The following is a 22,303-nucleotide window of genomic DNA, read 5'->3' as shown; positions in this document are numbered from 1 at the left end:
ACGCATGGAGCATGGGAAGAATGATTGTTTGAATGCCTCTGCGTGTGCTGTGATTAGAATCTTGTCCTGACAATCCCTTTGTTAGCATTACATAGGAGATTGTAGTATATTCCTAGAGTCATTGTTTTAAGCTGGTTCTTGAAATTTTGTTAGCAGACTTTCTCAGTATGGTTTACAGCTACCTTCGAATCTGCCAGTTCGGTTTATTCAGCATCTCTATGACACACTCTCACGGAGTGACCATTTGTGCTGCCCTTCTCTGTATATGTTAAATATCCCCTGTGAGTTCTATTTGGTATAGGTCCCACACACCTGAGCAGTATTCTAGAATGAGCAAGATGATTAATTTGTAAGTAGTCTCTTTGTAGACTGATTGCACTTCCCCAGTATTCTACCAATAAACTGAAGCCTACCACCAGTTTTACCCACGACTAAGCCTGTGTGATCATTCCATTTCACATCCCTACAAAGTCTTACACCCAGGTATTTGCACGAGTTGGCTGATTCCAACTACGACTGATAAGTATTATAGTTTAGGGATACTATGTTTTTTTCATCTGCTCTTTACTTTATTGTAATCTAGATTCATCATTGGCTTGGTTTCTTCATGACCTCTCACTTCATTGAATGCGTTTGTACTGCATAGAGTTAAAACTTCGCCCTCTTTTGAACAATATGAAACCATTGATGCATGCTCTTGGAAACTGAACACGAATGAATATTTGACTTGACCTTTGGTCTCAGTGAAAACTTCTGGTAGATCTCCTTTATTTCTTCTAATTATTGCTAAAAGTTTAAGATCGATTTTCAAAAGTGCTCCTGCCAAAGTAAGGTTTGTGAAAGAATTGTCAGCTATTAAATTTTTGCAACTGTTTTCTAAGCCTTCCACCGTATCTAAAGCAACTCTCTTGCCTTGACCAACTTCATATGATTCATTTTATTGTCAACCAATGTAAAAGTGAAGATTGAGAATGTAAAATGTTGCACTATCACATACAGCAATAACTTCAGTCCTGGTTTTGAAGGACTATATTGCTGAAATGGGCATCTACCACCAAATGTCATAAGTTGTTCATCAGTTGTTACATTGTTGTAAGGAACATAAGCATCTGGAATGTCATTACCCACATTTCAGATATTTATTTGATGGGAGCGAGCTTGTTAGGAGCATGGTTGTGACATCTTGCATCCATGTTGTCAAATCGCATACATCTTGAAATTTAGGTAAAAATATTTTCAGCCATTTCTTCACTGAAAATGGATCTACCATCATCTTTATTCCGTGGATGCACAATTGCTTCATTATGGGCCTTGTAAGCACGTGCTAGGATCATGGCACCGATAAAGTGCTTCAGTTTGCTGCAGCATCGATTGGATTCCATCTACTACTGTAAACAGGACTTCCCTCTTTGTTAGTCCTCTTTAGTATGTCATCAACCATGTTCTTCCTAAGAAAGAATGTAAAAGTTGATTCTATGGTGTCCACATTTTTTACTGTGAATTTTGTTGGGCCTGACTTAACTCAGATTATGGCACATTATGTTGCATCTTTCCTCTCTTCAATTTCTTCTCAACTTCTGTGTGTCTTTGTTTTTTTTGTCCTATACCAAACAGATAAAAAGTACATATTTTGCAACACATACTACCACTTTTGTATAGTAATTTATGATAAGTACTTACCTTTAAAGTCAGAAGTATGTGCCACTTCCTTTACAGGCTGAACATTTGTACTACCCAAATCTTCTTCTGAACTTCCATCTGATTCAGAAATATTCTCTTCTAAGATGTCTATTTCTGTGTCACTACACGAGACTTCAGAATCTATGTAGCTGATATCACTGTTTTATATTCCAGGGAGAGAATTATCCTGTAGTAATATTTTGAGCACTTCCTCTTTGGAGAGGTATAGCCATTTTCAGTTAAATGCAACAGACACAGTAATAGACTTCACAAGCATGAAATGAATAACTGATTGCATATGAAGCGATATCAGCAATTGTAATTTCCAAGAATGTAACAAAGCAAATATGGCAACAATTATAGATGATAAAACACCATCAAAGTATTATAAAACCCCAAGAGAGAAATGGAGTCGCACATAACCCCAGTGGTATTCAGTGGTTCCATCATAATTTTCCTGCAAAATTAAATATATTCAAAAATTGTGTTACTGCATTATGAAATTATTACTTATTCAATGAAAAGTCCGTCTTCAATCATCTTGAGGAATGTAGGACAAGGTTTATTGTAGAGAAAATTATTCTCTGGAATCACTAGAAACCCCATGGTATTAAAGTTTTAAGGAAATTTTGGTCTGCTATTTATTGTTGGAAACTAGCTAAGTCTTCCAAAGAAAGATTGAAAGTGAAACAATTGACCGCGAACCATTTGTGAACTTTGCTTTTTATTATTTCTGTTGAAACCCTCAATACAGTTTCAAATCACCAATTTAAGTCAATCATCAGTCATCAGATCTAGTGAAAGGAACATGAAAGAAATGTTATATTTCAGACTGGTGTCTAGTTTGATAAAGTACAATCAAAGTCTAAAATATATTGTTATCCATATTGAATGAAATAACATACTTAAATACAATTTGTTGTGAAAGGTATGAGTTGTTGTGAAAGGTATGAGTTGCCCACTGATTTGAGCAGTTGGTTTCCTAAATTTGTTTGTGCCACAAGAAAACAAAATTACATGTTATGTGCCTGTGTGGCTTCCTTTATAGAATATGGAAATCATATGGGCATGTGCAAAAAAAACCTTAGTTTATACATACAGGAGATGTAATAGCTGTAAGGGAACAGCCACACACAGTAGGTCAGTGCACTTAGAGCTGCAGTAGTGAGACAGCCACATTCCATCTTGTTCAACTCAAGTAGCTGTTCAAAATGAGTACTGCAATTGAAAATCCTTCAAAATGTGAAATCCTCCCTGTAACAGGATTTTACTGACAAAATTTTTGTAATTGTTGACATTTTTTTAAATTTGTGCTGCTGTATGCAGACTAAACGTCATGAGTGAAAATCTTTTTTGTCATCGATGCTATTTCTTTAAAAAGCAAAGGTGAATGTTCCTGATGATGGATGTCCATCTGTAGTCAGCAACTAATTGGTTCAGAAAACTGATGATAAAATTCTTGAAAGCCAGTGCTTCACAATATCTCAGCTATAGGAAAACTTTCTGGAGATTTCTCATGATCTATCCCCCCCCCCCCCCCCCCCCATAAGACTGTGAATTTTTTTGATAAGATTGAGATTAAACAACTAGAATATAATAAGTTCTGTGTTCAAGTAATGCCAGGGGTAAAGGCAATGACTCGCTGCACAGGGCATAGTTGAGGCATTGTGCAATCAATAGATACACTACATTCCATAGCCATTTGTGTGTGGGAGAGGGCGGAGGTGGTTTTATCTCGTTTATGTGTCTCTACTAAATGCTTTTAACTATATGATGAAATGTTGCCTCACAGCTTCCATTATTTGTACACTACCCAGGACTTTCCAGTATCATATCATGTTCTGTGTTCATGGGATTCTAAAGTTCTTTTCTGAGAACCACAAAACTCAACTGATTAGAATACTGAATATTTTGCATTAGGATGTGAAAGATGGTCTACCAAAGGCAGAATAATGAACAGTTATAAGACACGGGATTCTGGGCTGATACCAACAGAACAGCAATCAGTGGTGTGAAGTCATCCTGCTTTGCACAACAGACCAAAGCAGTGTGCCATATTCTGTGAGCTATAATGTTATGGCTACCGTTTCTTTGTAACATTAAATGAATTTTGCATATGAATTTTATGGAATGAGGAGGGCAGTCAACTTTTGAAGCCTACTATGAGCCATTAAGAAAACTGAGATGTTGAATCCAGTTGTGGGACGTGCACACTACAGGACGAGATGTGTCCAGGCACTGAAAAGAACAATAGAACTTTACTGCACAGTACCTTAAGGAAGTACAACAGAAAACAACTTCCAGAGTAATACAACTAAAAGTTTGTCTTTATCTGATAAGGGTTGACACCAAACGCAGTGACAGTTTCCTTAATGTAAGAACTGCATGACTGTGCTAACTGAGCCCCAGGGTTATGTACACTGTCCATCCTATTTGGCTAGCACTGATTTAACCAGAAATTTCCATAAGTGTGTGTAGTCTGCAGTTGAAGCATTTGTGGAGGAATGATGGTTTGCAAGTGATATGGGAGGCTGTAAGCTCCCACTGGTGTACTCCGTGCTGTGGCAAATGGGACACTGATTGTAGGACCTGGTTGGCTCCTGGCTCAGAGTGCCATAGCTGTGACATTCTGCTGTCGATTGAATGGTGAGCGACTGTGCAGCATCCTATGAAGCAGTCCAGAAGAAGACTGCCAGGAAATCATGATGTCATACGGCTCAAGGAGGTGAGCTAAGGCCAGTGGTAGCAGTGCTGTATTTGGCAGATGTGGTGCCACCAGTGGCTGCTGCAAGTGTGATGTGATGTGTTGTGGTTGAGTTGTAGGTGCTTTGGCAGGGTGGCAACCTCCGGCTTTCTGCTGGGTAGTTGGTGGTTGGATTGAACGGTGACAGCCACAGTTACTTCAAGAAGAGGTTGGCAAAACAAGTGACATGGTCTCTCAACTAACAGAGCGCGCGCGCGCGTGTGTGCGTGTGTGTGTGTGTGTGTGTGTGTGTGTGTGTGTGTGTGTGTGTTGGCGGGAGCGGGAAATCATTGTTACCAAAGATCTCAAAACGTACTTTTCCGGTTTACTTAATATTTTTACACTTTACTGTAATAAACATTTAGACGCGAGTAGGCAATGTATTTTTAGTACAGTAAAGTGCAAACATTTGAAAGAAATCAGAAAGGTACATTTTGAGATTTTTTGTATCAATGTCCTCTATACACACACCTAAAAACATGCCTGTATTAGAATTCAACGTTTTGTCAAAATTTCAAAGCAATCTTTCAGTAACAATTTTGAAGCAATGAACATTTACATTTTTATTTTTACAGATTTATAAATTGTGCCATACATTGTTCTCTCAGACTTTTTTGAAAGAACTGGCAGCCAATAGATTAACAAAATGCCTCCTGTTCACTTTTGTGAATTGACATTAGTTGTGTATGTGTCGGTATATCAGGAAATATCCCATTTTCCATTGGGTGACTGTAAGGTAGCATAGTGCCTGATTATCTCCACGTGACAGGGTACTTTGCCTCGTAACCGATGTATCCAGAAGCAGAACTAATATGTTAAGATAAACGTCAAACTGATATACTGCTTTCACATTGTTTCAAAGTATCACACTTCACAAACTAAAAAGCTCAATTTTCCTTGTAAAGGTCATAGCTCAAGGATTATAAGATTGTATTTGTCTAATTTCATGCTGTAATGCGCTCATGCACTCACATCTTGACTATTTTTTTCTTCTTAATTTTCTTTCATTTCACTACCAACCATCATAATGCTTGTTCTATTCAGAATTTCAATCAATATCATATGTTTTCTTTCTTTGTGTCATAATGCTTTCTCTTGCAAATTTGTCTGTAACATAAACTTTTCCAACCAACAAAAGCTTCATGTACCGAGCTAGGTGGCGCAGTGGTGAGCACACTGGACTCGCATTCGAGAGGATGACGTTTCGAACCCGCTTCTGGCTAACCTGTTTTAGGTTTTCTGCGATTTCCCTAAATGCTGCGACGGTTCCCTAATCCAGTGGGACCAATGACCTCGCTGTTTGACCCCTCCCCCAAAACCAACAACCAACCAAAAGCTTAAAACCTGAATTCTTGAGCCATAGTGATTATTTCGTGACATATCCTGTGACAACTCAGTAAGACCATAATTTTTCCCCAAGACTATGAAAACTTTCAATATACAGCTGAAATCTCTATGCCTTCTCATTTTATGTGACTGTTTTCTCTTCAGTCACTGAAAATTCACAAGCATAATTTGCTTCATTTCTGATCAGTGCTTATAGTTTCTCTGATGAATTCTAGGGTTTTACAAGGCAGCCAAAATAAAACTGGCCTTGCAAACATTTATAATTCAGATTCAGCACGGCTAACTAGCATTGAGATTTTATTAGACTTTTCTTCAGCATGTATTTCATTTGCGCAGTGTTTTCTGTACTTGAACTCATCTCTAATTATTTATTTGCTATTGGAGTTGTGTTATCAAATGTCAGAAATGCTTTTTGGGCCACTTGTATTTTGGATGCCCTTAACAAAAAAGAGCTACTGTGTACAGTGCCACCACAATTGCTGTTCTCATGTTATTTAGTGCTGGTCTTGTATTGTTGTTGGTATCTTTTGTAAGAACAACCATCACCAATGCTGGTAAACTATTTGGGTACCAAGCATTTATTTCACCTTCAGACTCCTTAATCTGATTTTTCATCTAAATGTGCAATTTCAGGAGGCACAAATCGAGGGACTGGAGCAGAACGTAATGTGAATACTCCTGCATCAACATTCTTTGTGACTCCATTCTTTCTTCCCTGTATCCCTACTCATTTGTGATGACTGTTTCCTACTCTGTGCCTACAAGAAACTGAAAGTTATTTGTTTTCCTGAGCCATGTGTCTGTACTGCTTCTGTGCATCACAGGCAAAATTAAAGATAATGGTCACTTACCCAGCAGAATTGTGGAAACCACTTGGAATGCGATACAGGCCAGCCATGAATGTAATACACAGGTCTTCAGCAATATCTTGACACTAAGGAAATTAAATCTAACCTGTTAAAATACTGGAAAGAATTTGAAGTGAATGGGAAGAAAGAAGTTCTTGAGATATGGTTGTCAAGTCTTTAAGTGTATTTCAAATTGAGAAGTATATTTCATGATTATGTATTTAATGTTACCCATAAAAGGATGTCAGATTTATTTTTGACCAAGTATGCAGAGTTATATAATTGCCCATACAGCAATAAGTGATTAAACATAATAGTTAACTGTATTCTATGTGCATGTAAAAAAATTCCATAAAAAATCATATAAATTGTCTGTGTGTCTGTTGTAACGAGACTGGAATAGAAGGGAGAACCGTTAGAGGTACTCAAAGTACCCTCCGCCACACACCGTCAGGTGGCTTGTGGAGTATGGATGTAGATGTAGTAGATGTATTTTTTTCCTCTGAAAATATGTACCATTATTGTAAGACTGTGTGGCTTGGTGAATAAGTGGGTAAATGATACGGTGGCAGACTACAAATCTAAAGGTCTCATGTTTGATCCCCAGTCAATCCTAGGATTTCTGTGTCACGTATCACTTATTTCACCTCTGCCAATGTTTCTTGATGTGAAAAATACAAAGTTGCACTGTGGTTTGGAATCTGTGTAAAACTGTAAATCCCTCTATAATTGGCTGGATAAATCAGTTCAAATTTCAGAGAAAGGCAACAGCTTATCACCTCGAACAGGACCATACTTAGTAAAGCACTGTGGTGTTCAAAACAATCTTTGGATTGATGACAGCTGTCCTTTTTTTATTGTAGAACCAAATTGTTCCGTATCACAAAAGAGGTCATAATTATGATCCATGGAGTATGCAAATGCCTACCCAACTAATATCACGTACACTATGAGTGAGTGTGATATCCAATTACTTGTACTTACAAAGTACTCACAAAAACTTCAATCATTCTTTCATTTTATCTGTAATGTTGATTTCCCGGTAATGAAGACAATTTTATTTTTCTGTATTAGCCATAGTTTTATGCTTTAGTGAAGTATTACCTCAAATGTGAGTGTGAAACCAACTCTTTGACTTGCAATGATTCTCTCAGAATAATTTTTATGGTATTCTCAATTGTTTTAATGATTACTTTTCATTCTTAGGAACTGGAATCAAGACACACATTACTGGAAACAACAAAAGCGGATGCACAGCTCCTTGCTGGCAGAAGTAATGATGAGGACGACTACTATGTTCAGGTAATTCTTCAGGACAATTTATCAGGTTTGAGATCAACAAATCATTGTACAGTTTTGTTTCTAATGGTGGCTTGAGATAACATTTTATTGTATTAATACATATACTGCTTCAGAAGCTTGTGACATCTTAAAACTTTGTGCCAGATTGGGTTAGACAGTGGACTTCTGCTACAGACAGTGATAACCCTACTGAGCCTTGTGGACATCAGCTTTGTTCTTCAAACAAGTGAGGTGGCATAGTGGTTAGCACACTAAGTTCGGGAGGGGAGGGGGGACAATAGTTAAAGTTCCCCTCTGGTCATCCAGATATTTAGGTTTTATTTCATTTCCATAAATTGTTGCAGGCAAATGCCAGGGTGGTCTCTTTGAAAAGAGTATGCCCAATTTCCTTCCCATTCTTTTTTAATCTGAGCTTGTGTTCCTTTTGTAATAACCTCGCTATTAACATCACATTAAACCCTTAATCTTCATTCCATCCTTCCTATTCTTCAGCTTGTCATCACATCTGTTCCAGACCTAACTTTATTGAGGCTCTCCCGTGAAGATGTTTGAGAAAGGATATAGTGGGGAGCTTAGCTTTGCTATCATATGCTAGTTGTTATCAAAATAAAATGTTTTATGTCCTGGTCACTTTGAACATTTGTGGAAAGTTTCAACTTGTGTGTGAAATTTACTCAGTTTCCATCACAATAGCTCATAATTGTTATTACTAATTTCTCATTACACGTTTTCCAATCATTTTCGTAATTGTCAGACCTGTTATCCATTTAAGTCTTCACTATCTTGTGTTGTCATAAATAATACTGGGCAGTACTTTGTACGATACAAGTTATCAGAGATGTTTTTGATATGTTATATGTGTAATAAATGCAGACTTTGATCTGAAGATGGTTAGGGGTTATTTGATTCCTACTGTTATGAAAGTAACAGAGGGGGATATTGTGATCAAATTTAGTATATGATTAGAAAACATTCAGTGTGATACTCCTGATTCTTGAGATTCTACTCCTTCACTGTATCCTTTTTTTCTTGGTGGTGTTAATTCCACAGAATCATTGGAAAGTCTTCGTAGTGACTACAACAAATGAAGAGGAGGTGGTGGCAAGGTGGAACTCTTATTTGAGCAGGGTGTATATGCAGCAGGAAATCCAGGAAAAACTCAAGAATTTTTTCTCCAGGGAGAAAACCGGGGAATTTTTTAGAATTCCAGGAAACTTTCATTGTTTTAGACTTTAAATTTTTGTAGTTATGACTGGTAAGAACTGATAAACAGCAAAATGTGTCAAAGGCTTTAGGATGAAGACTATGGAATACTTCACACAAATAAATTGCTGCCGATGAGCATGTCGTAACTATTGTTTACATTAAGTTTGTTAGAGCAGTTGCCTGTGGGCTCATGCGCAGTTGAGAGCTGCGTATGGGCAGTACCTTCTCCCACTTCTGGCTACTTGAGGTGTGGCTGTTAGCTGTATCAGCAGTAGCAACAAGCAGCCAGATGCTACCTGAAAAATTTTTCTGGCGCACCCAAGCTGCCAGGTTGCTGCATGCGCAAAGCTGCCTGCCGCCGGCTTTAAACGACTAATTTTTTCAGCATATCAAGGGTAGTCTACACGTAAGCCATGTTTGTTTAGTGATTTTGCTGATTCCTCATTTTTATGCTTCTCACATCAAATGAAAACAAAATAGATTTCTGTAGTTGGGAGCTAGTAAATGTATTAAAATAGATTCACATAATTATGGGAGGCTAACATATATTATTAGTTTCAATTTTCTGATTTTATTTTATTTCCACAGTTTTGACAGTCAATTGCCTTGCAGAACAATGAAGTTCTTTTGGTTGGTTTGCTAAATAACTGTGGCTTTTATTAATCGTTTCCCCAGAGGTAGTCAATTTATTTGAAACAAAGTGTTTCATTCTGCCCTATTGGCTAGTTTCAACATTCACTGAATTTCAAGTGCACATTTTCATCTTCTGGTACAAGTGGCAATCTACCCTTGATGTGCTGGAAAAATTACACGTTTAAAGCCAGCGGCAGGCATAAAACGTCATCTGAAATTGTACTGATGCTTTCTCAGAAAATTATTTTGAACAATTAGTTCATGAGCCCACTCGAAGCGTAAATTGTTGCGAAAACATACTTGACTTCTTAGCAACAAATAATCCTGGACAAATAGGGAGTATCATGATGAATACAGGGATTAGCAACCACATGGCAGTTGCTGCTACGCTGAATACCATAACACCCACAACCATCAAAAAGAAATTTGAAGTACATCTATTTTTTGAAAAAAGGTGATAAAAATGCTCTTAACACCTTTTTAAGAGACAGTCTCCACTCCTGATCTTATCATCTAAGCGCAAAAAAGATGTGGAATGATTTCAAAGAGATAGTATTGACGGCAGTTGAGATATAGATACACCTCATAAATTAATAAGTGATGGTACTGATCCCCCATGGTACACAAAATGGGTCAGATTGCTGTTGCAGAAGTAGTGAAAAAAGCATGCCAAATTTAAAAGACCACAAAATCCCCAAGATTGGCAAAGTTTTGCAAAAGTTCGAAATATAGCACATGCTTCAATGCAAGATCCTTTTAATAATTTCCTCTACAAAAGTCTGTCTCGGAATCTGGCAGGAAATCCAAAGATATCCTGGTCATACATAAAGCACACCAGTGGCAAGAAGCAACCAATACCTTCACTGCGTAATAACAACGGTGAACTCACTGATGAGAGTGCCGCTAAAGCAGAGTTATTAAACACAGTGTTGCGAAGTAAAAATTCCTGAATTCCAGTCAAAAATTACTGCCAAGATGAGAAACATAGAAGTAGATATCCTCGATGTAGCAAAGCAGCTTAAATCACTTAATAAAGGCAAGGCCTCTGGTCCAGATTGTGTACCAGTCAGGTTCCTTTCAGAGTATGCTGATACAATAGCTCCATATTTAGCAACTATATACAACCACTCTTTCATAGAAAGATCCGTACCTAAAAACTGGAAAATTTCCCAAATCCCACAGATACCCAGAAAGGGAAGTAGGAGTAATCCACTGAATTACAGGTTTATATTACCAACGTTGATTTGCAGTAGGGTTTTGGAACATATACAATGCTTGAACATTAATAATTACCTTGAAGAAAACGATTTGTAGACACATAGTCAGCACAGATTCAGACAACATCGTTCTTGTGAAACACAACTAGCACTTCATACTAATGAAGCAATGAGTGCTATCAACAGGGGATGTCAAATTGAGTCAATAATTTTAGATTTCCAGGAGGCTTTCGACACCATTCCTCACAAGCATCTTCTAACCAAACTACATGCCTATGGAATATTGCCTCAGTTGTATGACTGGATTCATGATTTCCAGTCAGAATGGTCACAGTTCATAGTAATAGACGGAAAGTCACAAGTAAAACAGAAGTAATATCTGACATTCCCCAAGGAAGTGTTATAGGCCCTCTGTTGTTCCTGATATATATTAACAACATAGGAGACAATCTGAGTAGCCATCTTAGATTGTTTGCAGATGATGCTGTCATTTACTGTGGCTTGTAAAGTCATTAGATGACCAAAATGAATTGCAAAACAATTTAGATAAGATATCTATATGGTGCGAAAAGTGGCAATTGACACTGAATAACGAAAAGTGTGAAGTTATTCACATGAATACTAAAAGAAATCTGCTAAATTTCGATTATGCGATAAGTCACACAAATCTGAAGGCTGTTAATTCAGCTAAATACTTAGAGATTACAATTACAAATAACCTAAATTGGGACGAGCAATTGTGGGTAGAGCAAACCAAAGACTGTGATTCATTGGCAGAACACTTAGAAGGTGCAACAGGTCTACTAAAGAGACTATTTACATCACACTTGTCTACGCTATCCTGGAGTATTGCTGTGCGGTGTGGGATCTGCATCAGGTGGGACTGATGGATGATATCGAAAAAGTTCAAAGAAGGGCAGTCCGTTTTGTATTTTCGTGAAAGCGGGAGATAGTGTCACAGATCTGGTACGTGGTTTGGAGTGGCAATCATTAAAACAAAGGTGTTTTTCATTGCAGCATCATCTTCTTATGAAATTTCAATCACCAGTTTTCTCCTCAGATTGCAAAACATTCTGTTGGTACCCACCTACATATGGAGAAATGATCGTCACTATAAAATGAGAGAAATCGGGGCTCGCACGTAAAAACTTAAGTGCTCTTTTTTCCCGCACATCGTTAAAGAGTGGAACAGTAGAGAGACAGCTTGAAAGTGGTTCATTGAACTCTCTGCTGGGCACTTTATTGTGAAGCGCAGAGTAATCACACAGATGTAGATGTATGCCATAATAAAGAACCAAACATGAGATAATACAGTACGGGTACTCGAAGAAAATTTGCATCCCGAAAACCACACTGAAATCTTAATATCAGATTGGGGCCTTCTTCGCTGTGAATCTGGGCATATGAATTTGTACTTTAAGCTGAATTATACATTTTAGTATGGTGCACGAAATTCCTCTGCTCTTGTTGGCGTATCCTATTTCTTTAATGGTGTTAGATAAGATCTCTTAATACTATGTTCGTAGGAACCTGTGGGCTTCCCACATTATTGTAGCTGCCAACGCGTAGTAACGCCTGTTTTCCGGCACCTCTGGCAACTGCTGAAACAAAGCTATTTCTAACAGGTCTCAGGAAAATATTGCGAATGATGCTTTGAAAAGTGTTAGTTTCGAAGTAAATTTCCTTGTTGCAAGATGAATTATGTTAAGAGTGTGAACGTGCAATGAATTTATTACTTCACAGAGCATTTGACTCTCATTTAAAACTTAAACAGGGTTGCCACAAGTTCTGGAAATCAGGGAATTTCAAACATATCAGGGAAATTTGAAGGAAAAAAACCTGTGGAAAAATCTGGTTTTTTGTCTCAGTAGCATGAAATTGTTTGTTTACTGAGATGTCGTGCTTTGTCGCTGGCTGGTCACAGCTGAGTATGTGCGCTGCTTTCTGACTCTCTTTCTTATTGCTTCTCCCCTTACCAACCCTCTCCTCAACTTGGAGCCAGTGCTGCCACCACTACTTGCTGCTAACCTAGCAGCTGCCAATGAGAGGCAGGGCGGCGTGAGGATGCTCTCGTTTTCTGACAAAGGCTATGGCCAAAAATTTAGTTGTGAGAGTGTGATTGTCATTTCTGTGTGCCTGTCTGTGGCTCAGCGATCATCTTTATGGTGAGTTGCTACCTATCCTCATTAGTATTGATTCTCAGAGTATTTGTGCAAGTTATCTATGGGCGATCACCGCGGTCTCATTTCAACAACATGGTGTCTATGACACAGGAATAACTGACCACATGAGCAGACTTCCATGACGGGCCAAAACCACAGGCCATTTCTGTGGGGTATCTCTAACGAATCGGGCCTTCCGATCTGAAGCCCATAGTTTTCCACTAATGTGCAGGCCCTACCTGTTGGATCTAGTCTCACTGATCTGTCGGCATGCAGCATCTGTCTGTGTATGGCGTAATGCGGCAGATTTTCACGGTTTATCCATGGACCCAGGACTGTGGTGCTCCTCAGCAGGCCAGAGGCCACAGGCGAGGGATTTCAGGAATTGCGACCTTATCACTGCAAGTACATTGTACAGTGTGTCGTTTTATTGACATTTTATTTATTCTAGTACATTTTAGCACTTTGAAAGTAGTTTATATATTAGAAAGGGGGATGGTCGTAGGGGTAGGAGCCAATAGGGTAGAAAGATGGGTGCAGAAGGAGATGTTAATCTCGTCTTCATTGAATGCCAGTTACACACTTCTGTCCACATCAAGCCCACTAACAAACAACAGTACTTCCATTTCGACAGTTTCCATCCTGTCCATGTCAAACGTGATCTCCCAAACAGCCTTGGCTTTCGAGGCATATGTATATGTTGAGATGCAGCCTCTTTACAGCAATACACCACCATTCTCACTTCAGCATTCACCGGCTGTAACTATCCCAACAGCCTGCGGCAGGACAGATCGGTTCGTCCCTCATATTTCTCGTATTAAAATGTTCACCTACCTCAGTACGGCTTCTGCTCAATGTCCCTTCACTCGTCAATCGTAGGTACTTAATAGGCAACAAAAAAGCAGTGTTGAAGAAAAAGGCCACCTAATACCTCCACTGCTGAGGCCACGTAACTCTAGTAGTGAAAAACTGTTCCTGTAAGTTCATATTTATCAAGATTTTGGGCAGTAATACGGGGTATTTGACTGAAATAAGCATCCGAAAATTCCAAGACCAGTGTTTTTATTGCTTAGAAAACAGGGAAATGACTACAAAGTCCTTATTTAGTGAAATACAACTCTTTTTCAATAGAGGCCGAAATCTCACACGCGCTCAACTATTCAATCAATAGACTCAAACACATCAAACTTTACTCAAATTGTTCGTAACTGAAATCTCCCCCGTTACGACTAGTCCTAAACGCAACGAACTCAACAATTGTTTATTTTACACATAATTTTCACCGTGACATCTAACATGACCTTTCACGTCCGATGGATAGCGAGTGACTATTTCGATGCTACCCCACTCTCTGCCATTTACTTTCAGTATGCAGGACCCTCTTAATTCTGATTGGTTGATCAGTCTGACTGACCAATCAGAACGATCCTTCTAGATCATTCTCATGGCAAAACTTGCCTAAGCCAATCACTCTTCAGAAAATAATTTGCGTCATTCTAAAATGCAAATATTAATATAATGTTTAATAAAAAGACCAAAAAGAAAAATAATTTCAAGATTAATTTAGAAATCGATTGCACTTCAAACTGATATTCTGGCTGCCTTCTTACAAAAGCAATCACAGCTTGAAATACGTCATCATCAATGTGGGTACAATACAACTTTCCCATGATCTGATCGCATAATGTTTTACAGAAAGTAATATCAGATTTTACGTATGTCCCACATACACACACACATTCATTCCCATTTATTCCCACAAGAACATAGTAAACAAATATTAATTTTTCATAAATTTCATACTACGAAATAAAAATCCCAATTAAATAATTCGACACATTCAGAACTTTGGTACGATTTCAGTTGATAACAAAAGACACAGTTATTGTTCCTAACTGAATTTTACACCCTAAGTGTCAGTTTTATGGTTTTTAGGTAATTTTCTCAATTTCCAAAACAAGCTGTAATTTTTATGAGGTCTTGTACTGAATAACAAAAAGTAGTATACCAAGTTTGAAAACAATTGGTTAATATTTACTATGATTTATTTAGATTTGTAGGGGGTATGAATATACGGTTGTGCTAGGTGACACAGTAGCCAGTTCGCATGGCCACATAGTGTCAGCTGCGCGGTGATTCATAGCTGAGGTGTCTTCCTGCAGCTTCCTCACAGCTACCGGCTCCACATCTACTTATCTTACTGCAGTAAATGTTATCCCATAATAACTTGCGACGTCACAAGCCTGGTCCAACAGCAGGTTTCCCAGGTCATCACATCCAATCCTGGTACTGCTGGTCCCTCCAAAAACCAACTTTGCAGCACACCACTGGTCACTCACTATTATCCTCGTCTGGACTGTATTAATCAGCTACTTCAACAAGGCCATGACTTGCTAAAATCTTGCCCTGAAATGAGATCCATTCTGTCTGAGATTTTGCCCACCACACCTAGAATAGCTTTTCGTTTCCCTCTCAATCTCCGCAATATCCTTGTCAGACCCTATCCTCCTCCTGTACTCATCTCCCAACCGTATGGCTCCTACCCTTGTGACCATTCCTGGTATGAGACTTGCCCTATGCACTCTCCTGCCAACCACCACCTATCCCAGAGAACAGGCAAGACATGTACTATCAAAGGGATAGCCACTTGGGAAACGACACGTCATATACCAGCTGTTATGTAAACACTGTTCAGCCTTTTACATCAGCATGACTACCACCCCTTTAACTATCAGACTGAATGGGCATGGGCAGAGGGTGCAAACAGGAAACACACAAAATCCTGTTGCGGAGCATGCTATACAACATGACAGTCATCACCTCAGTGCCTGTTTCACCACGTGCACCATCTGTATTCTTCCCCCAGACACCAGTTTCTCGGAATTCCTCAGGTGGGAACTGGTACTACAACATGTTCTTAGTTCTCACCACCTACCTGGCCTTAATTTATGTTAATTCCTTCTGTCTAAGTATTTATTCTCAGTAACTACTCCTGTCTTCACTCCATTTCAGTTTTCTACATCTTTCATTTCCTGACTTGTCTATTTTTTGCTGTCCCCCCTCCTACCTCTGTTACATAAAGTGCACCTAGCTTTTCACTCTTATTAACTCATGCACTGTGTTTTAGTAATTATCTCTGTCTTGCATATTACCCTGTATTCTACCCTTAAGCTCGCAGGTTTTCAAATCTCGTGTGGTGCAGTCCCCAACAATCAGTCCTTCCTTCTCATCCCACCCGGTAAGTCTCCCCCGACCCGGGGTTCTGGGTGACTTTTCTTAACTGTACCGCTTTCTCTAAGCTTCTCCAGTTCTTTCCCTTCACCCCTCTTCCTTCCCCTGCAACTCTCCCACCAGGAGGAGGAGAGACTGGCTCAGAAAGCATGTGAAAGTTAAATCCTTTTGTGTGTGTGTGTGTGTGTGTGTGTGTGTGTGTGTGTGTGTGTTTTTCTGCTGTTGCTTGGAGAATAGATTTTTTACCTGTCCATTTACATTTTACTATCAATAATTGATTATTTTTGTTGTTACACTTAAGAAATTTGTTAAATCAATAATTAGAATTTTCCTGATGGGTTTGCTTTATGTCACCGTTGCATAGAAGTGTTGAACTTATGAGATGCACAATTGCATTTGTTATTCATCAAAAAGCAATAACTAATAATTTCATCTTACATCTTTTAAACAGATTTATTTATTATCCATAAAAATAATCATCAATACATGGTTTGCATAGATAAATTTATCTGCATCTTGACTTAATATTTTAGATAATACATTGAAACTGTATCATATACTATTTAAAAAAAAAAAAAAAAAAAAAAAAAATTGAGTAGTTTTGTGAATGTGTAAACATTATCCAGTTTTCCATTCCAACATTCTCACAACTTTGCCTTCTTACTTTCTTCAGCCGCCCCCCCCCCCCCCCCCCCCCCACAACATTCTCAAACAGTGGCTCTCCTTAATGAACCAAAAGCTCATATCATTTTTCTTATTTTGTTTATATTCAGAAAATAGCACCTTTGTTGTATCTGAAGTTTGACATAACTGACAAATTTTCTTGGTTTTCTTTTGCTGCATAAAAAGAATGTACAATCTAACAATAATCTTCCAGTTCTTATGGTTATCCTATGTTTGTTTTTAAAACTGAGATGATGTTTGTTTCAGTCTGTCTGTCCACGTCTTCTCCAGAATTTTTCCTTTTTTTGAATAATTGTTCACGTTGTTACCGCTTTCCTCCTATTAATGATTCCAGATACTGATAAGATACTAATTTCCCAGCATAAGCTGTGGTAAATGTCCATCTTTTGCAACAGATATTACATTATTCAAGCACTTTATTAGTAGTATTTGACAGAAATGAAAAACACAATTTCATCTACAGAAAACTTGCTGAGCTTTATTACTGCCTTATATATGTTTCTTTAAGTCTTCTTCATCTAATATGCAAAAGCATCTTCAACGTTTTGTTAAATTTGTATCACATGCTTGGCTTCGTCCCACACAATTCATGCTGGCCACAAACTACTCACATTTCTTCATACCATTGCATTTCAGGAACTTATATACAGTGTTTCTGCACCCAATGGCTGTGCTGATGTCAGTCCTCCAATTCTGAAGAGAACAGAAACTACTACTTAGATGGTCACCAGTTACACAGCCCTCTTGTGATGTCTCCAGATGACAACTGAAGAATGTCACTGGCCATTGCTTTCAGGTTTAATTTCTGCTGTCATTCATATTTACTATAGGCTCTTGAATCTGAATAGTACAAGGGTCATTGTACAAACGAATCTTGCAGGTTTGTCTTTATGCTAGTCATTTGTACACTGAAGTGCCAAAGAAACTGTTATAGGCATGCGTATTCAAATACAGAGATGTGAACAGGCAGAATATGGCACTGTGGTCGGCAAAACTTGTATAAGACAAGTGTCTGGCGCTGTTGTTCGATTGGTTACTGCTGCTACAATGGCAGGTTATCAAGATTTAAGCAAGTTTGAACATGGTGTCATAGTCGATGCATGAGTGATGGGTCGCAGCATCTCTGAGGTAGTGATAAAATGGGGATTTTTCCCATACCATTTCATGAGTGGAGCATGAATATCAGGAATCCTGTAAAACATCAAATCTCCAACATTACTGTAGCTGGAAAAGATCCTGCAAGAACAGAACCAACGACAACTGAAGAGAATCGTTCAGCGTGACAGAAGTGCAACCCTTCCACAAATTCCTGCAGATTTTAGTTCTGGGCCATCAACAAGGGTCAGCGTGAAAACCATTGAACGAAACATCATGGATACGGGCTTTCGGAGTTGAAGGCCCACTTGTTTTCCCTTGATGACTGCGCAACACAAAGTTTTATGCCTCACATGAGCCAGTCAACACAGATATTGGACTGTTGATGACTGGAAACATGTTGCCTGGTCGGATAAGTCTCATTTCAAATTGTATCAAGCAGATGGATATTTACAGCTATGGAGACCACCTTGTGAGTCAATGGATCCTGCATGTCAGCATGGGACTATTCAAGCTGGTGGAGGCTCTGTAATGGTGCGGTTCATTTGCAGTTAGAGTGATATGGAACCCCTGATACATTTAGATATGACGTTGGCAGGTGACACGTATGTAAGTGTCCTCTCTGATCACCTGCATCCATTCATGTCCATTGTGCATTCAGACGGACATGGGCAATTCCAGCAGGACAATGTAACACCGCACATGTCCAGAATTACTACAGAGTGGCTCCAGGAACACTCTTATAAGTTTAAACACTTCCGCTTGCCACCAAACTCCACAGACACAAACATTATTGAGCATATCTGGGGTGCCTTGCAGTGTGCTGTTCAGAAGAGATCTCCATCCCCTCATACTCTTACGGATTTATGGACAGCTCTGCAGGATTCATGGTGTCAGTTCACTCCGGCACTACTTCGGACATTAGTAGAATCCATGCCACGTCATGTTGCGGCACTTTTGCGTGCTCACGGCCCCCTACACGATATTAGGTAGGTCTACCAGTTTCTTTGGCTCTTCAATGTAGGTTTGGTGAAGGATGCTCACGGATCAGATGAGATACAACACGTTGTATTCACTTCTTTCAGCAACATGGAAGCAGTCCCTGATTTATTTATTTATTTATTTTGACATTATGGTAACCTCAGTTATTTTCAGTTTATGTAGATATGCATAAACCATAAAACATATAACATAGTGTATCATTATTTCAAAGATGCTTGGGAGTATGGCCTAGTAAGATAGAATGAAGTTGCATGTTTATCAGTAGCACAAGAAGTGGGGCAAATGACAGTAAGAGACAAAGATTTTAACACTTTGCTGCTAGTGCTTGTAAAAATAAGGATGCTGATGGCCTGCCTGAAAATTTGACTCTCATAATTTTACGGATATGCTTTATTGATGTTTCCCTTTACTCCTGTGTGTGTTCTTATTTTTGCTTGAGAGTCTGGGCTTCTCACTAGATACTCAAGTCAAGATGTTTTTATTGGCTGCTAGATGGGTTGGGTGCACAGATTAGCACGATGAGCCTGAGGTATAACTGAAGATAAAATTGCCTGTTGTCTCATGATTACAAAGACAGTGATACTGATTTTCAGATGATGTTGGAGACAACTCTGTGTTGACTATGCTCAAAATTAAATTTTTGGAGATTTCGGTGAATAATATTGGGAAGGTATTGCTTGATGTTTTTATTGATATTTCAGTTGAAAATGCTTTAGTATGCAATTCCAAAGTACTTTTATTTTCAAATATGGCCTTTTGTGATAGAATCGGAAGAGGAAAGTGAACATCAACTCACTTAAAGGGCAAGGAGTGGCATTATTCATCTGGATATCATTCTTGAAGAGTATAGAAGACAAAGGTTAGGGCCGACTATGAGGAAAGCAGGACAGGCACCGAATATGTTCCAGCTACTGCAATATTTTCAAGACAATCCAGTGCAATTGAAGTACAAATGAGAGTAGTGTACCTCAGTGTGGTTACATGTTTCCAAACGAAAAGCACAAGTTCCCTTCTCCTTGCTCACAAGAGCAATGTGCTCTTAGAGGAGCATGAAAGTTGTTTGAAAATTGTGACACACAGACACAAACAGCCAGTTTAGGGATTGCAAAGTTGCACCTTGTAAATTATAGAGCTACAAAATTTAAGCAGAAAACTGTTTCATGAAAGTTCCTCAAAAATGAGCAGTGTACTCAAGACAAGCTGTGTTCACCATTAAGGAGCACTTCCATGTAAATAAGCATATAACTTTCTCAAAAGTAGTGTGCATGTATCCTTGACCAATTCTTCTTCTTCTTTAAAAAGCTTTATTATTTAAAAAATTGCTTCTGGAAGTAGATACTAATTAATGAGTGAAGTTTTATGCATCAATTTAAATTAGAAAGTAAATTTTTATTACTGGAAATGCTGTTACTATATTGTGAATTTCACAAGAGTTACTTGAGCTGAAAAAACAGTAAAAAGTCAGATTTTTCGACGTAGGCTTCTGTTATAGCTCAGGATCCAAAACATTTGACTTCTGGAAAAAAAATTGAGTTGTATGCAGGTTTGGAGAGCTTTATAACATGAGCTTACATTTATTTACAATTCACAAGCAGTAGTCCTGAGTTTCTTGGAAAGGAAACTTTCTTGTCTCATTGATCCAGCATCCTGAGGATCCATAGGAGCAGAATAAGAATTGCCTTTCTGATCACATTATGAACAATGAAAGGTCTTGGCAGATCAGGGCCCTTTGTGTAGTCCGTAGTTTGTGCACTATCCTTAAAACAGTTAATTTTGTAATCCACTGTAAACGGGTCCTTGTGGCATAATGTATACCAGAAATTTTAATACCTTCTCATCAGTTAAACGTTTAATTTAAAATAATTTTTGTCACAGTTACCTGTATCACCATGATGCATGTTGAGTCACAATTTGTTTAACAGCAAGCCGCAAGAAGAGCCTTTCGACAGAGTGCCGTTGAGTTTTCAATCAGCGTACAGTTGAAAATACTGTTATTACCAAATGTTTTACAGCCACTTGGTTGATTGCATAAGGAAACATTCCACGTGGGAAAAATTATATATAAAAACAAAGAGGAGGTGACTTACCGAACGAAAGTGCTGGCAGGTCAATAGACACACAAAAACACACACAAAATTCAAGCTTTCACAACAAACTGTTGCCTCATCAGGAAAGAGGGAAGGAGAGGGGGAGACGAAAGGAAGTGGGTTTTAAGGGAGAGGGTAAGAAGTCATTCCAATCCCGGGAGCGGAAAGACTTACCTTAGGGAGAAAAAAGGACAGGTATACACTCGCACACACGCACATATCCATCCACACATACAGACACAAGCAGACATATTTAAATATGTCTGTATGTGTGGATGGATATGTGCGTGTGTGCGAGTGTATACCTGTCCTTTTTTCCCCCTAAGGTAAGTCTTTCCGCTCCCGGGATTGGAATGACCCCTTACCCTCTCCCTTAAAACCCACTTCCTTTCGTCTCCCCCTCTCCTTCCCTCTTTCCTGATGAGGCAACAGTTTGTTGTGAAAGCTTGAATTTTGTGTGTATGTTTGTGTTTGTTTGTGTGTCTATCGACCTGCCAGCGCTTTCGTTCGGTAAGTCACACCATCTTTGTTTTTAGATATATTTTTCCCGTGTGGAATGTTTCCCTCTATTATATTGATATATATACACACCCTGATTTTTAATTGATGTGTACGCTGGGTTGCAGCAGGTCTGGCAACTAAGTATTACTGTTGTTAGCAACATCTGCTACTTGTTGCTTCAATGATTATCTTGTCGTAGTCCTTAATCTATGTCTGTTAATATTTAAAAGGTAAAATAATTCTGGGCTTTTAAGAGTCTTACCCACAGCAGATTTACCTGGTAGCTTACGGCCGTCAGCGGTACTATTCTGGGCTTGTTGCATGGTTGACAACCCTTTTTTTTTCCCCCAGTTTTATGTACATACGTACTGTTTAAGTCTTTTATATGTTTGGTCGCAACAGGCCTGAGCAACAGCCTATCATTATTGCGAATTGTGCTTCCAGTTGTTGGTTTCATTGGGTAGTGACCATAATTTTGGTGTATCCTTTTATGTACATTCTTCCGACATAAGGTTTGGCAAGACAAGAAACGTTGCTATTTATGATCATTGAAGGGCCGACATTG

At 38.7% G+C, this 22,303-nt stretch overlaps 1 protein-coding gene across 1 annotated transcript in view; it reads left to right on the top strand.

Annotated features, from left to right (window-relative positions):
• The window catches only part of LOC124616586 (NEDD8 ultimate buster 1-like), a 118,435-nt gene that overhangs the window by 25,311 nt on the left and 70,821 nt on the right, over window positions 1-22,303 (top strand). Inside the window, exon 4 of the mRNA XM_047144910.1 lies at window positions 7,825-7,920. Within this exon, the coding sequence (XP_047000866.1) occupies window positions 7,825-7,920 (96 nt within the window). The remainder of the gene's footprint in view (window positions 1-7,824; window positions 7,921-22,303) is intronic.

The sequence above is a fragment of the Schistocerca americana genome, chromosome 1 (genome assembly GCF_021461395.2).
Source record: "Schistocerca americana isolate TAMUIC-IGC-003095 chromosome 1, iqSchAmer2.1, whole genome shotgun sequence".
Lineage (NCBI taxonomy): Eukaryota > Metazoa > Arthropoda > Insecta > Orthoptera > Acrididae > Schistocerca > Schistocerca americana.
This window is presented reverse-complemented; position numbering and strand designations above follow the sequence as displayed.